This window comes from Sarcophilus harrisii, chromosome 2 (assembly GCF_902635505.1).
Source record: "Sarcophilus harrisii chromosome 2, mSarHar1.11, whole genome shotgun sequence".
NCBI classification, from domain to species: domain Eukaryota; kingdom Metazoa; phylum Chordata; class Mammalia; order Dasyuromorphia; family Dasyuridae; genus Sarcophilus; species Sarcophilus harrisii.
The window spans coordinates 551,898,706-551,916,068 of NC_045427.1; the positions used below are offsets into that span (position 1 = coordinate 551,898,706).

At 36.5% G+C, this 17,363-nt stretch overlaps 1 protein-coding gene across 6 annotated transcripts in view; it reads left to right on the top strand.

Moving 5' to 3' along the window:
• IL16 (interleukin 16) overlaps nucleotides 1-17,363 on the top strand; it is a 162,075-nt gene extending 144,712 nt beyond the window's left edge. For all 6 annotated transcript variants that reach the window (XM_012542097.3, XM_031955651.1, XM_031955653.1 and 3 more), the window contains 4 exons: nucleotides 4,037-4,138; nucleotides 4,660-4,909; nucleotides 14,820-14,945; nucleotides 16,846-17,363. In XM_012542097.3, coding sequence (XP_012397551.2) covers nucleotides 4,037-4,138; nucleotides 4,660-4,909; nucleotides 14,820-14,945; nucleotides 16,846-17,051 — 684 coding nt within the window. In that variant the 3' untranslated portion in view covers nucleotides 17,052-17,363. The remainder of the gene's footprint in view (nucleotides 1-4,036; nucleotides 4,139-4,659; nucleotides 4,910-14,819; nucleotides 14,946-16,845) is intronic.

Genomic DNA, 17,363 nt, shown 5'->3' on the forward strand with positions numbered 1-17,363 from the left:
AAATATGGAACATGGAACTATCTCCTTTTGTTTCATATCTCAGTCAGATAGTATTGTTTTGTGATCTAGATATTACATCTTAAGGAGGACATTGATAAGCTAGAAAATAATGATGATTGTCATTGTTTCAAAAAAGCCTCAATTGAAGGAACTAGTGTTATTTAGCTTGGAGAAGGGAGGACTTAACAGTTGTCATAGTAGCTATTTCCAAATATTTAAAAGGTTATCATATGAAACTATGATTTTCTTATGGTAGCCTTATCTTCTAATTATTTGTACATGAATGCATGAATTGGGCATCTAGGAAGTATGGTAAATAGAGCTCTGGGTTTGGAGCCAAGAAGATTTTAGTTCAAATCCAGTCTCAGATAAGTATTAGCTGTGTGACCCTGAACAAGTCACTTAATTCTGCTTCAGTTTCCTCATCTATAAAATGAACTGAAGAGGGAATGGCAAACCATTCCAGCATCTTTGCCAAAAAAAAGAAAAAAAAAAACCCAAATGGGATCATGAAGAGCTGGACATGACTAAAACAACTGAATGATGACAACATATAGAAATATTAGGATTTTTTTCTGTTTTTCTTTAGAATAAAGAATTGAGAGTAAGTAGAAATTGCAAGGAGGCAGATTTAGGCTCAATGTAGCATCACTGCCTAAAACAACTACCCCAAAGTAAACTGGGTTGCCCTGAAAGGTAATGGTTCCTCCCAACTAGAGTTCTTCACAAGAAAGTTCCTGATGTTGCAGAAGAGATTCCTATCCTGGTATAGGTTGAGCTCATTGGCCTCTAAGGTCTCTTCCAAGTCTGAAATTTTGTGAGTTTTGTCATTCTGTGACTCTACTAAGATCTTATGAATCATGATATGAGATTAGAATCATGATGTAGGGAAAAGAATGTCAGACTGCAAGGTGGGAGACCTGATTTCTTGTCTCAGTTCTATCATTTTGAGAAAGTTATTCCTGGCTCTACTACCCATTATCTGTATCAAAAGTAGAAAGCTGGGTGGTACAGTGGATGGAGTGCTGGATGTAGACTCAGAAAGAGTTCATTAAATCCAAATTTCACCTCAGATACTTATAAGCTATAGCCCCTGGGGCAATTAACTTAACCTTCCTCTGCCTCAATTTCCTCATCCACAAAATGGGGATAATAATAGTAGCTATCTCTATTAATGATAGGATTGTTGTGAGCTTCAAATGAGATGATATTTGCAAGGTGTTTTGCAAACCTGAAAGCATTGTATAAATGCTAGTTATTATTAGTTATTATAAAGTCATTTATGTCCTCAGACCCTTGATTTCCAGATCTGACAGATAAGGCCATTTAAGCTCTAAATTATTTAATCTAGACTCACTCTACAAAACTTTTCTAGAAGGGCACACATGTGGTTAATTCTATGATCCACTAATGGATTCAGTTATTGGTGAGAAGAAAACAAAGAAATAGTTTTAGAAAGAAATTTATTAGATCTGAGGAGTGAGAGGAGAAAAAGAGACATGGCTCCCTCTAATCCAGGCTCTGGAAGGTTTGCATTAGAGATATTTCTCACTTTAGCCTCTAAATAAAAGAGAGAGAGAGAGAGAGAGAGAGAGAGAGAGAGAGAGAGAGAGAGAGAGAGAGAGAGAGAGAAGGGGCTATGGAAGAAGGGGACAAGGACATGTCAGGGCCAGGGACAAAGAAGCAGGACCAGGAGGAGGTATGCTCTGGGCAGGGGCCTGGCTAGAACCTAGAAGCAAAATAGAAAGATGGTAGACATGGCAGTGCCAGATAGGAAATGACAGATGCCATGCAGGGCCTGGGGCAGACACACATAGTACCTCTGTGCAAGCAGACAGAAGACAGATACCAGAATTGGACACACAGGAGGGCCAAGCAGGCAAAGATTCCCTCTCTGTCTGTCAAAGCTCTCAAGCACGGTTGAGGCAGAGGATGGTCATGGTGCTAGTAGAGAGTAGAGAGAGAGAGACATAGTACTGTACGGTAAAGTTAACATAGATTTTTTTTTTTTAGAATGTTGATTTCTTTCAGAATTGTTTATGTAAAGTCAAATTTAAATAATGCAAACTTATCTAAAGTCAGAACTATCTGTATATGGATTTAAATGAGGACACCTGCACAAGAATTATACATACATAATTAAATAATATAGATTAAGATAGATGGGTGTAAACATACAATAAAATCTGGACAAAGTCAAAATACTAGGAAACCTAAAACACAAAAACACCTAAAATAAAATTTGGAGATCTAAAACACAAAAGTTTTGGGTAAATCAAGTACCTAGGAAAATCCCAAGTCTTTGTTAGCCATTTTCTGAATTTCTGGAGAATTACTGGGGTGGGGTGACATTTGGGGTACAGAATATAATCACATAGAGTTGGATTTAAACAGAATCAATCATTTTCCCCAAACAATAAAATAAACATTTTTTTCCTATACAATTCATTCATTCCTAGAATTGTAAAAGAGGTCTCAATGGTTCATTCATTGATTTCAAGTATTAATAGGCCACATTTATATAATGTTTTATAGTTCAAGTGTTTTCTGCACAGTAGCTTTATGAGTATTTTACTTATTAAAGCTGATTGTGATTGTAACTACCATTTGGTTCAATCCCCACAAATGAAGAAACCATCAGAGAAGTGAAATGATTGGCTGAAAGGCATATAGAGACTCATAAATCATTTGATAACCAATTAATATTAATTGGTTAATAATATTATGTTAATAATAATATTAATAATATTATGCTAATAATATTATTAACATGGCTCTAGCTCAAGTCTATTCCATGGCAATGAAATGAGGTCTGTACTTGGTAGTAGAAGACCTGTCTGTGTTCAGGTTCTTACACTGACACCTACAAATGACATGACTTGGGGCAAACCACTCTCCTCTCTGGGTCTCAATTTGTCAGAGAATAGTTGAGTGACATGGTCTCAAAAGTCCTCCCCAGCTCTGAGAGTTTCATGATTTTTCCAGTAATATATGTTTGTCATAGAAAGCAACTCTCATTTTATGGATGAGGAAACTGAAACTAAGAGAAAAGAAGGACCTTGCCAAAGTCACACAGATCATCAAGGCTAGGACAAAGACCCAAATCCAGGCTGTATATTACAAGGCCAATGTTCTTTCCATCCAATGAAGATTTTTAAAATAATAGGGGGAGAAAGAAAATAATAGGGGAGAAAGATAGAGGCAGAGAAATAGAGACAAAGAGACAGAGAGGGAGGAAAAGAGAAAGAGAAAAAAAACAGAGAGAGGGGGAGAGAGAGACAAAGAAAGATACAAAGAGACAGACAAACACACAGACACACAGAAAAACACACACACACAGATGGAGAGACAGAGAGAGATTGAGAGAGAGAGAGAAAGAGATAGAGGGAGACAGAGAGAGGAAGGGAGCGAGACATAGAGAAAGAAGGAGGGAGAGAGAAAGAGGCAAAGACAGAGAGAGAGGAAGGAGACAGAGAGAGAGAAAGAGAAAGAGATTCAGAGAAAGAGAGAGGACAGACCTATTCATGTATACAAATATATACAGAAAGTGGCAACTCTGCATTTGCTGGCCTTAAATCCACTATTTTTATTATTGTCTGAGAAATTATAATATATCATGGTCTGAGATAAAATTCACACTATCAAAGTAGTTAAAATAGAAGCACATAGGAAATTTTAGTCAGGAGAATTGATGTTTAGTTAGTGAAAGGAAAACATAAATTAATATAACTGACATAAAAGAAATTAATTTCAAGAAGGAACAAATTAAATTCCTGCTAGGGAGTAGGGAAATCATCATGGAACTGACAACCTCTGAATTGGACTTTGGAGGAAGAGAAAGCCTTGGGATCATGGAATCATTGGGTTTAGGACTGGAAAAGGTCTTAGAAGATCTTGTTTGAATCTCCCATTTTATCAATGAAGAACCTGAGGCCCAGTGAGGAAAAGCAGCTTACCTAAGATCCTACAACCACTAAATGGCTCGGACTATTGATCCAAATGCATTTAAATGTGTTTTAATATTTTCTTTCCATAGCAATTTGACAGCATTCATGTTACCATTTTGCATAAGGAAGAAGGGGCTGGCCTTGGATTCAGTCTAGCAGGAGGAGTCGATCTAGAAAATAAAGCAATCACAGTAAGTAGTCACAGTTTCTAGTCACAGCTCAGGCCTCAGGGACTTTGGATAGGGACTGCTCAGTGATTTGAACTTAAATGGAGGGTCAGAAAGTCTTGCTAAGGAGTCCCTTCTACTCACCAAATAAGCAAATGTTTACAGTGGCAGCTGCCCCTCTGCCCCCACCCTAAGTGAAGTTTCTGGAGTCAGTCAGGTCTTCTGGGAATTCTGAGGTTTGCTTGCTATCTGCTAAGTCAAGCTGTCTTTGCACATTTAAACTAAATAGTAATATATGCATTATCCACCTCATAGGATTGTGGTAAGGAAAATGCCTTATAAATCCTAAAATACTACACAGATATAAGTGATTATTATTTGGGATGAAGAGAATAAGCAAACACTTTGCTTCATCTCTAGCTCCAGACATTTAATAGTGTGATAGAGTTTCACTGTGACAAAATCATTGGGTGGTTTCATGGATTTTATTGGAATGGAATTTTCTTTTCTCATATATTGGCCTTTAATCTTTGTGTTATATTCAGGTTCACCGAGTATTTCCTAATGGACTAGCCTTTCAAGAAGGGACCATACAGAAAGGAGATGAGGTCCTTTCCATTAATGGGAAATCTCTTAAAGGTACCACACATAATGAAGCCTTGGCCATTATTCGCCAAGCTCGAGACCCAAAGCAGGCCGTTATCGTTACAAGGAAGATACAGGAAGATGAGATAGGGCTGAATTCTTCCATTGAGTCTGCATCGTCAGCAGCCAGTGAGGTTTCCACAGAATCAAGTAAGTTTTCCTTATTTTCTGAAGCTCATGGATCATGGCACCTTATAATCCTATGATTTCTTTCCTGCAGTGTAGCTAAGTACTTTCCTGCCAAAGATTTGTCACCGGATCATGGGACAACCTAGGAAATGGTATTTGTGTTCTGGAGAACTCACAGTATTCAGGAACTTTTGTATTTTATGAGTACCCCCATAGTATCCCTTAAGGTCAAGTAACAGTAGTTGTAGTGGCAAGATTCTGAAGTCTGACATGCACTTTTTAGTCTAGATCAGGAGTTCTTCACATTTTTGCATTATGTCCCATTTGGGCAATATGATGAGGCCTATGGAGCCTTTCTCAGGATGTGCTTCTAAATGTATGAAATAAAATATGAAAACAAAATACAGAGGATTACAAAGAAAACCAATTATATTGAAGTAAAATTATATTCAATGGGGTATTTTAGACTCAGAATACTTCTCTTGCTCTGGGCCTCATCCCCCATATCTTTTTGACCCATATCTACCATCACACCCTGATGTCTGGAGTATCCAACAATGGAAGGAAAGGCAACCCAATGGGCATCTTTTCCTGCAAAGCTAGCTTTGCACATTCTATAGTCATTGTCAACAATGAGAGCAGTAATAACATTATCCATGGAGAACTTTGAAGTGGAAAATTTAAACACTTAAGAGAGAGAGAAAAGGTGGTATCCCACCTGGAAGAGGGTAGAGGGAGACAAGTGAGGGATGGGTGGGAGAGCTCACAGTTCTTGAGTGGAAGAGCTCACAGGTCTTGGATAAAAAAAAAAAAAAAAGCTCAAAGCTTGGCACTTTTCATATAACATGGTAATTGTATTTATCTCTGGTGTGTCCCCCTTCTAAATTATAATTTCCACGAGACCAGGAACCATGAACTATTTAGCATTTCTATCACCATTAACTGACATACAATATGGAAAAGTGAATAAAAAATTGACAAATTTAAGGCAAAGATGATTTTAGTTGGTCTTCCTTTAGGTAATAAATAAGGGCATGCTTCTCAACAGCCAACTGAACTCCAAGTTATCACATTTTGCTTCACGAATGACTTTGTTTAAGGGGTAAGACAACTCAGTATTAATATTTATAGATCCCTTTGCTTTGAGGAAGTGACCCATTTCTACTTATACTCACACATGAAATCTTGTTTCTATTCCCATCACTCTACAGAAATCATACTTTCCAAGGTCATAAGTCATCTCCTAATCACTTTGACTCTCTGAAGCATTCCACCTTACTGAATGTAGCCTCTCAACCCTATCTTTACCTTTTAGAAATTCTCTTTTTCCTTTTGCCTCTGTGAAACTATTTTATCCTAGTTCCTCTCTTGTCTGTCTGAAGTTTGATCTAGTCCCTAAGCCAAGGACATCCTTAAAATCAAGATTTATTCCCCTGATCTTCTCTTTTTACTCTCTTCAAATGAGATTATTTACTCACTCTGTACATTTAATTTTATTTGCAAATTTTGCAATGACATTTCTTTGGAGTCATTTTATTATTCTCTCACCCATCAGGTGGATCTTCAGTACCTTAATGCCATGGTAAAAATAAATATTGGTCAATATAATTGGATGCTCTGCTTATACAATTGAAATTTTAGCATTTTCATAGATAATTTTCTCATAAATTCTGTGAATGGATAAAGAACACCTTCTATTTCTTTCCTTTCCAGTTTTTTCCTTAAAAAAAATCTTGTTTATTCATCCCCATGGGGAGTCCTTAGAAGGAAACCAGATTTTAAGGCAATATTCCAAAGTGATAGCACATAGAATGCTTAAAACCAAAAAGTTCTTTCATTCATATAGAGGTAGAATGTTATTCCAAATTAGAATTAGACAATTTTAATGCTGAAAGAGAACTTAAACCTCATTAAATGACTAATTTCCAGTCCAGTTCTCTTATTTCTCTGATAAGGAAATAAAGGTCCAGATATTGCCATATAGGAGAGCAATTTCTAGTTGTAAATGATATGTTTGGGGTTCAGTGCTAAATGATGTTATTGATGTTCAGGCATCAAATGGACTTCAGCCATGTGAAGAATTCACAATGGCTATTCTCTTTGGCAAAAGGTAGGTTTATTTAGGAGAAGAGATTATAGACAAAAAGAAAAGATAAAATAGATACCAGAAATGGTAAATGTGAAATAGAAATAGAAATAGAAATAGTTAGCAAGGAGAGGGGTTTTAACAATTACTAAATGATGGAAAAGACAAGTTCCTTAGTGGAACTCACAATTAACCAAGAGAAAGGAAATACCCCCATGAGGCTGGAGTGTGCCTTTAGCTGGAAGGCTAAATCTATAGAGGAATTTTGCACCCTAAAAGGGTTAGTTAGCTATAAGAAGGAAAAAAGAATAGAGACATGATAGAGTGTGAGAGGAGAAATACCACATGGCATGGGAGGAGGGGGGAAAGGGAAAGACACCATGAGGTAGAGAGCTGTAGTGGGCTATAACCAAAAGGAGTTCAACAAAGATAGTGTGAGCCATGGACAGATTTATAGGGGAAATTTAATCTCAGGGGTTTGACATAATTCAATTCTCAATTCTGATTAGACATAGCAAGATGGGACTGCCCAGGACCTCCACAGAGAGTGGGACTATGAGGTTAAACTAATCTCCACCAGTGCCCTTCCTGCTTACTTCAGGGTGTAATTCCATCAATACTCAGGTCCTTAGCACACACACAAAGAAATAAACTAAGTTGTCTAAAATCACACAGGTAGTGGCAAAACTGAGGTTAAAATTCGTCTAATACATCTTCTGGGAGTAAAGGTTCTTTCAATTATGTCATTCTGGGAATTGAGGAAGGTAGGAAGAATTCTGTTCTATTTTAACTCTTGATCAGAGGCATGATTTCTAGCTGAAGTAGACCATGGACGGGTAAAGTCTCACATCACTGAGGCATTTGTGAGTGGAGGAGGGGACATGTGATGGCTGTGTACAGTCACCCCTGGGTGCAGGAACATCCAGAAAGAGGTGGGAACAACCCTCGCTTGTCAAAAGGAGGCTGACTTTTTTGCGAAAGAAAATGATTGACCTCAAGAAGAAAAAAAAAATTGTAGAATTTATTGAGCAACTGAATACATGAGGAAAGAAAATGAGAATGAACTCAAATAAGGAAGATAATGATGATATCAAGATGAATAGTTAGATCTTGTGCAAAAAAAGAAAAATTTAAAAAAAAGGAAGAGGGAAGGGAGAAGCAGCTATTTTGGAGGGAAGAAGAGGAATTTAGTTCTAAACATGTTAAGTTTTTGTAAGGCCATACAAGTCTATTGCTCTGTTGCTCATGTGTGTCTCTGTGTCCCATCCAGGAAATTACAGATTTGAAGTTGGATGATATGTTAAGTTTAGAAATGGAGGTTTAGGGAGTATACTTTGTAGCAAAACAGAGTCGTGACTAAACAATAGAATGGAGTGTTTTAAATCTTGGACACATCTTAGCTTACTCTCCCATTCTGCAGCTGACACAATAACTGAAAAGAAATAAACAAAAACCAAAAATATACTGATTACTGTATTTGCTGCTGACTGGAGTCATTTTGGAATAAAATAGACTTAGCAGGGAGAACAGATTTGCATGGGTTCCTTTTTATTCCATTCACTGCACTCCTGAAAACACTATAGGTATGACTTTTAATAGATTTTTTGTTGCTGGCATTGAACTGTGTACACTCATTTCTTTGTTAGCACAATAGCCCCAAGGAGGTCTATTTGGCTGATATTCAAGAATACTGTGTGAAGCCTTAGAAAAGTGCCTTTTAAAATGTTGCAAAAGAAACTCAACTCATTAAGAAGCATGTTGGCTTAAATTGGGGCAACCTCTCTCCTCTGGAAGCAGGGAAATGAAGTAGATGCTGATAAACAAGTTATATTAGTTCCTCCAGTTACTCAAGGAATATTGTAACTGTCAATGAGATAATTTCTGGAGTAGATCCAGCAAATGAACAGACTCGATCATTCAAATTATATTTAAACAGAATTTGTATCATGAAATGACAAAATGCCAGGACAAAAGAATAGCTTCTTTTACTGTTTTCTCTATAAAGTCAGTGACTGATTTTCTTGCTGTATATGTCACTGACTGTGGGAATGCTGAAGACAATTCTATTCTAATTCAGGGCAGAAACAGTTGGTTTCTTCTGGTTCAGAGGTTCTACACATTTTTGTGCTTCAGAATCTTGTTTAATAAGTGGGTAAAGCATTTTGGAACCCTTCTTAGAATTTTTTTCCCCTGCATGAAATAAAATACATAGGATAGCAAAGGAAATCAGTTACATTGAAGCAAATATTTAATTTCTTTCTCTCACTCAATCCCCTCCTCCAAGTTCAAAGATCCTCTGAAATCTGCCCTAGGGGTGGAACGCATTTCAAGATTTCCTGTTCTAATCTCTCTAGAAATGCAGTTTTGTTGTGCTTTGTCTTAAATATTGGTATCATTCTCTTTTCATATACTCCTATAATAAAAAAATATAGTTTTTTATATACAAAACATATGCATGGGTAACTTTTCAGTATTGACCCTTGCAAAAACTTCTGTTTGACCTTTTCCCCTCCTTCCCCCACCCCCTCCCCTAGATGGTAATGTGAGGTGGGGGAAGAGATGAAGACTTCTGTCTAACAAGGCAGGTTGTTATCTGCTCTGCCACTTACTGTGCTTGATGCTGAAAGAAATAATTTTGGAATAAAACTGGCTGAGGAAGAACAGATTTGCATGGATTTCTTTTACTCCATTCATAACACTCCTGAAAATACTAACTATGTTAGGAAGATTGAATAAGTCTTAGGAGAGTAGTCTAGGAAATTGAGAATTGAGTTAATTTTCTTTTCTTTTCTTCCAGTTTCTATTTATTTTATTTTTTATTTATGGAATAAAACAAGTATTTTTACATAGTTCAAGAAAAAAAAGATTGCATAATTAATTTTTTCCAGAGTCACAAGGCCGATATGTCAGAGAAAGAACTGAACTTAGTTCTTTTTTGGTTTGTTCTCTCTCTCTCTCTCTCTCCCTCCATTCACTTGTATATGGGTGTGTCCTAGATTTCTAGTTCTACTTCTGATCACTACCTTGAGTTCCACAATTCCACATAGATTTCCATCTCTATTGAGAATGTTCCAGTGAAATTTCTAGTTTAACATTTTCAAAACAGATGTTATTCTCTATACCCCAATATCCTTCCTGACTCAAAAAACCCCCAACCAACCAGCCAACCACAACCATCACTGCAATAAAAACTCTGATAAAAATAGGCCACTTTTCCTAATGTCCCTATTTCTATTGACCAGGATCAACAACCTTGATCAGTCACTCAGGTGTAAAAACATTGCATGCTTTTTTTCCCCTCTGTTCTCTCCCTCATAGCTCATAATCAGCCAACAGTTACAAAGACATGTTGATTTATGACTGTAATATCACTCAAGCATATCTCCTCCTTTCTAGCCTGTTTGCTTTAGACAGGTGCTGGAACAGCTCATACTGACTTCAGGGAGAAGGGATTGGTAAATTTTCAGCATGTGCATATTGCAAACTGGTAAATGCTATAGATCAGGGCTTTTTAAAAAAAAATCATTTTGTTAATTGTCTAGATATGAAAATCATGGAGAAAATATGAACAATTCAGATTAAATGTAAAAGTATGCAGGTACTTTTTTTTTCTTTTGAAAGATCTGAATTCAAATACCAACTCAGGTACTTGCTAGCTGAGACTGTGGGCAAACCATTTAATCCCCTCAATCTAGTCCCTCAATTCTCTGTTCAGTAAAATGGGAACAACAATAGGACAAACCTTACACAGCTTTTGTGAGGATCAAATATAATAACATATGCAGATGCTTTGAATCCCTGATATGACTAGTGAGCCAAAGTAATAGAATGCAAGCAGAAATTGTCCCTTTAAAAAGCCCCTTAATCTAATCTAAGGGCATATTTGGAATTTAAAGATTTTCACTATCTGGATCTTTCCTACTTTTCTAGCATTATCGTACATATTATTTTTTTCTATGCAATCTTCAGGTAAGCTATCCTTAATGCTTGTGCTGTTCTCCCTTCTCACTGCCATAATTTGGAGAAAACTCATCTTAAACTCTTGCCCTTTCTGTAGGAGATTTTTCTTGGTTCTTCCTTCCCCTCAGCTATTAAAATGTTCCTCCTCCCCATCTTTCCATCTCAGATTGCATTGTATCTACTTTGTATGTTTGTAGATGTTACCTAGATGTGTACATATATGTGTATATGTGAACATGTAAATATATATGTGTATTTATACACATACCTACATTTATATATAAACAGAACAAAGCAGCATGTCATTTACTCATTAAAATGTAAATTTTTTGAGGTTTAGGACTATTCTTCCTTGGTCTTTGTATTGCAGTGCCCAGCAAAGTGTCTAACACTATGCTTAATAAAGCTTTCTAGTAGATTGATTGCAACCCATGCATATTCCCCAAGGCTCTGTCTTGGTCCCTTTTCTCTTTACTCTGTTTCCCTTGGTGATCTCATCAATTCACAGAACTTTCTCTCTCTCTCTCTCTCTCTTTCTTCTCCTCTCTTCTCCTCTCCTCTCCTCTTCTCTCTCTCTCTCTCCTCTCTTCTCTCTCTCTTCTCTCTCTCTCTCTCTCTCTCTCTCTTCTTTCTCCTCTCTCTCTCTCTCTCTCTCTCTCTCTCTCTCTCTCCCCCTCTCTCTCTCTCTCTCTCCCCTTCTCCCCCATCAGATCAAATTAGTTGTCGAATCCTGTAGATTTCCTCCATAATATCTCATATACATACTTATCTCCTTCTCACTTCTGATTGCCATTACTACTCTTGTACAATCTTCATCACCTCAAATCTAGACTCTTCAGTAGAATGCTGCTCTCCACTTCCACTTCAGACCATCCTCCATTCACCTATCAACTTAATCTTCCTAAAATGTCACACTCTCTTCCACCTCACTTCTCTCACTCAACAAACTCTTGTGGCTCCTTGTTACCTGAAGAATCAAATATGAAATTCTGTGGCTTATAAAGCCCTCCATAATCTGGCCTTTTTCTCCTTTTCCAGTTTTTTTTATACCTACCTTCCCTCTAATATGTATTTTGCAACCCAATAACACTATCCTCTGTACTATTCCTCATGTAGCCATACTCTATCTCTTGATTCCAAATATTTTCACTTGCTTAGTTTCCTAATGCTTAGGACTTTCTTTCTCATCTCCATCTTCTAATTTTCCTGTCTTTCTTCAAATCTCAATTTAAGTCTCACCGTCTGCAAGAAACCTTCTCAATCTCTCTAAATACTAATAATTTCTTCGTTGAGATTATCTCCAGTTTATCCTGTATATATCTTGTTTGTATATTATCATTTCTATGTTGTCTCCCCATTAGATTGTGAGCTTCTTAGAAGGAATTGTCTTTTGCTTTTCTCTAGTGCTTAACATAGAACATAGTAGGTGTTTAATAAATACTAGTCAATTGTGTGATTAAGAAGCTCAGTTATTTGGAATATGGGAATATGTTGGTAAATAAATCAGGCTAAATTCAATCACATATAGAGGTCTATGATGGAGAAGGAATCCTAGACTGCAGCCTAAGGCAGCATCTTTAGAATGACTGGCTGATACTTGGCCATTACTACATAGGTATTCCTCCACAGTGTCCTTCATAACCTGAAAAAGAGTAAAACTTCCTTAATTTTTAAGCTAAATTTATATTTTAAATAAGGTTCTCTCTAAAACATTTTACCAGGGACTAACTTCTTTAATTATGACACAAGAGAGGCTTGACTATTTCCAAAAATTAGATACTCTAATTTTAAAAGAATTCTGAGATATCTCCATGTCAGAAATGGATAATTCTAGACAAAAGGAAATGACCCTATTCTAACATTCTTAAAAGTTTGGCTTATTATTTATTGGAGAAGTATTTTTGTGAACTATGTTCTTAAATGTGGGATTGTTAATTTTCCCTGAGGACAGTCCTTTAAATCAAAAATAGTCTTGAAGCAGTAAATCTATTTGAAGGTACTGGACTGAAGGTAAAGTTTTACAGAGAATGGGCAGAGAAGGTAGTCATAAGCTTTCCATTCTGCGGGGAAAGGTATTATGCTAACCCAGGCCACTATTAGAATTATTTCCATTCCACCTATAAAGATGTAGAATTCTAATTTACATACATATCTTTATATATATTTGTATATAAACATATAAATCATAAAATTATAATATAATTCATTTGTGATACATTTATATTATATATACATATTTATTTTAATATACATATACACATAACATAATTACCCATATAAATTTTAAATATATTATATACACATTTAGTACATATTATATACATGTGTAATATGGCATGTTACATATATATATATTACTATATATTTATACACATATCTATATAATATTTTATATACACATATATCACACCCACATTAATATGTCCATTAAAGGTCAAAGGTCTAGATTTGGTGCTAATAATAGATTTAAAGATTCTTAAGAGTTGAAAGAAACCTTAGAGATTGTCTGGTCCAACACACGTGTTTTATAAATAAGGATCCTAATAAAGCCTAGTAGAGATTGAACCCAAGTCTCTCATTTCCACCCTCCTGCTTCTCCCACTACTCATATTGTTCTTTATATATTATAGAACATTAGCCTTCCAACAACCCTGTGAAGAAATTAGTTCTAATATTATTAGCTTCATTTTATAGATGAGAAAATGGAGGATCAAATCCATATCTTTTGACTCAGTGATCCCAGTATTTGGCACATAACCCAAAGAAGTTACAGACAGAAACAGGTTTATTTTATAAAATAAAAAAAAAAACAAAAACTTGCACAACAAAGTTGGATGCCTATCAATTGAGGATGATTGAAAAAACTATGGTTTGGTAATATAATCTAATACTATTGTGAAGAAAAATAATGAATATGAGAAATTCAGAGAAATGGGTAATTTATATAAATGGACACAAGAGTGAAAACAAGAGAATTAACTTGAAACTCTACATAATGACTACAACAATGTCAATAAAAGACTTACTAAATAGTTGAATTCTGAGTAATTTAAAAACCAAGTAAGATTTTGGGGAAAAGATAATGAAATATAATGTTCTCCTCACAATGGAGAGTCAGTGGATCAGATAGAATTTCACACATTGTCAGTATTAGATTTTTTTGCTTACTTTTTTTCTCTATCATAAGGCAGGGCTTAATGTAGGATGGGGGTCAGTGTTGAAATGACTGAGATATAAAGACAAAAGGCAATAAGATAGCATTTGTTTAAGAAAAGAAAGAAAATAGGGACTCGGTGCTATTAAATGATTTGTCCAAAGTCAGTCAGCTATTAAATAATAGCTGGACATGGACTCACTTCTCCTAATTCTATTCTCACACTCTGCCATTATAATACAATGCCTCTCAAAGAGTCTAGAGACCAGAACAGGTGCAGGGACTTGGGGGTGGGGTGGGTTAGTAAAGCTAGTATTGAGAGCAGAAGAAATTATCAAGCTAATAAGTAGTTCTTGAATATCAGAGTAGACAGAACTCCTCTTCAACTGAAGATCCAAGAAGTGCTTAGGCCGTCCATCAGAGACTGGGAACCAAGGACAAAGAGCCCTCTGGGTGAAGTTGCAGCCTTTTAGGTCTCAGAAGACTGGGTAGAAATAGTTTCAGAGGTCCTCTCAGTCCCAGGCGATATACAACTAACCCCTCCCTCCCCCTTGAGGAAGTTAGTGACATAAGTGGGGCTACTTTTGTCAAAATGGTGGCAGATTCAATGAAGGAAGTGTGATGGTCAGTAAATGGGCACAACAGCTGCTTGTTTTTTTTTGCCAATAATGTTTCAATAAATGGACCTGAAAGAGTAAATTTCCTTTATGTGATCTTCTGTTTTTCCTCAGCAACTGAAGTTACCATCTGTACCATAACTCTCGAGAAGACATCTGCTGGTTTAGGATTCAGTCTGGAAGGAGGAAAAGGCTCAATTCATGGAGATAAACCTATATCAGTTAATAGGATTTTCAAAGGTATGCAATTAATAGAGTATCAATCTTTTTCCTTGGGGCAAATGAAAAAACTCCCTGAAATCATTTAATATTTTCTAGTCCATAAATATTTCACCTGGACTATACTGCATCTGAAAAGTACCATGGCATAGTGGATAGAATGTTGAATCCTAAGTCAGAAAGATCTGGATTTAAATCTCACCTTTTATACTTTTTTTTAGCTATCTCAACCAGAGCAAGCCCTTATCTACTCTGTCTCAGGCAAATCTCTAAGATTTATCTAACCATATTACTTTCATGACCTACAGGCCAATGTAAGTTGATCTAAGGAGCACCTCTATTTGACATTTAAGGCTCTTGATAACCCAATCCCTTCTTACCTTTCTAGTCTTCTTAAAAATTACTCCATGATCTGGCTACACTGGCTTGTTTACTGTTCCTCACACCTGATCCTTCATCATCAGATTCTACTACTTTATATTCACTGTTCCCTATACTGGAATGTTTTTTCTACTAACTTCTGATTGCTAGCTCCCTTCAAGACTGGACTCAAATCCTACCCTCTTGTGGGAGAACTTTCATAGTTCCTCTCTTCCCTCTCACCCATCCTCTGAGATTACTTTCCATTTATACTGAATATATATGTATGGACAGATTTATTTGCACATTCCCTATTAGAATGTAAGCTTCTAGAGAAGAGATTACTTGTCTTTCTTTGTATCCCTGATTGAGTTCCTGACTTTGAGAGGCAGTAGAGAGGAACGAAGCTTAGAGATCATTTTTTCTTACTACCTCATTTGATAGATGAGGAAACTGAGGCAGATCTGCTCAAGGTCTCTTCCACATCTAGTAAATGGAAGAGTTGGGATTTGAATTTAGTTCTCCTGACTTCTGATCCAATGCACTTTTCAGAATTTAGGGATATCCATGACTCTGGCTCTGGGAAATACACATGAGAATGTTTGTATGAATACCATCACCCTGTGTGATAGTATTCTCTCGCCCCCATGTCTCCTTGTTTCTAAGCCTCAGAGACACCAGAAATATGCTCAGTAGCATGAGAGCAGCTCTGTAGGCAGGAGGAATGCTATTGTTAGACTGTGAAGAGGCACATTGTTCTCTATACAATTTTCAAGATTTTTGATCCACTTCAGATTATCTAGTTCCTCTGAGATCACTGGGAATCTGGGAGTGCCTAAAAATCTACCCTGTCTGCTAACCATACTCTCTGGCCAGGAGGCTATCTTAACCAAGGGATACTTGGTCTTCAGAAGTGTTGAAAAATGAATTTTCAGTCAGTCAATAAACATCTATTAAATGCCTATTATATATCAGGGGAACCCAAGTGACACAGTAGATAGAGTTCCAGGCCTAAAGTCAGGAAGATTCATCTTCTGAGTTCAAATCTGGTCTCAGACACTTTTTAGTTATGTGATCCTGAGCAAGTCACATAACGCTGATTGCCTCAGTTTCCTCATCTATAAAATGAACTGAAGAAGGAAATGGTAAACCATTCCAGTATCTTTGCCAAGAAAGCCCCAGATAGGTTCGGGAATAAATGTACATGACTAAACAATAATACTGCCAGACAATGTATTAAGCACCAGGGATATAAAGAAAGGCAAAAGATATTTTCTGTACACAAGGAATTCTCAGTTCAATAGAGTATTGTTACATCTGGCAAAAACACTAAGAAATGTTTAGCCCCATTTCTGAATAATCCCTGAGAATACTCTGGGTTGTCTTAGATTGCATTTAGTTAATTGGGGAAATTTCTAATAGATCTGATTTCTTTAGACATTCCCTAGCATTTCTGAAGCATACATTTATTCTCTTGGTTATTTTTTTTCCAAGTAAAATATCAGAATAACCTCTTTCATAATTTTTTTTTTTGCCATCAATTCTTCTTCCCTCTTCTCAGGGGTAGCTTCAGAACAGAGTGATACAGTTCAGCCAGGAGATGAAATATTGCAGCTCAACACCACCACAATGCAAGGACTTACTCGTTTTGAAGCTTGGAATGTTATCAAGTCTTTACCTGATGGGCCCATTACAGCTGTCATCAGGAGAAAAGGACTCCATCCTTCCCTGGCCAAGTCTTCTGAACAGTCCCAGGACAAGGACTGATGGTCATAGCCCAGAAGCAACAAACATCTCCCTCCCTCAAATTGTTCTCTCTCAGGACCTCTTCTCCCACAGTGCAGATGTTGGGAAAATTCAGATGCTTCACTCTGGCTCTTGCTGGATATCATCAGCTTTCTGGGACATGATCCAAACAGCAGGTTGTCCAGAAAATGAAGATCCATAACTGCCTCCAGAATCTTAATATTCTCCAACAGTTCATTGTAAAACTGTGTAGACTTTGTAAAAAGAATATACATATATAGAGATCATGTTGGTGATACAATGGTATAATAAAAATAGATGAATTTAATTCAC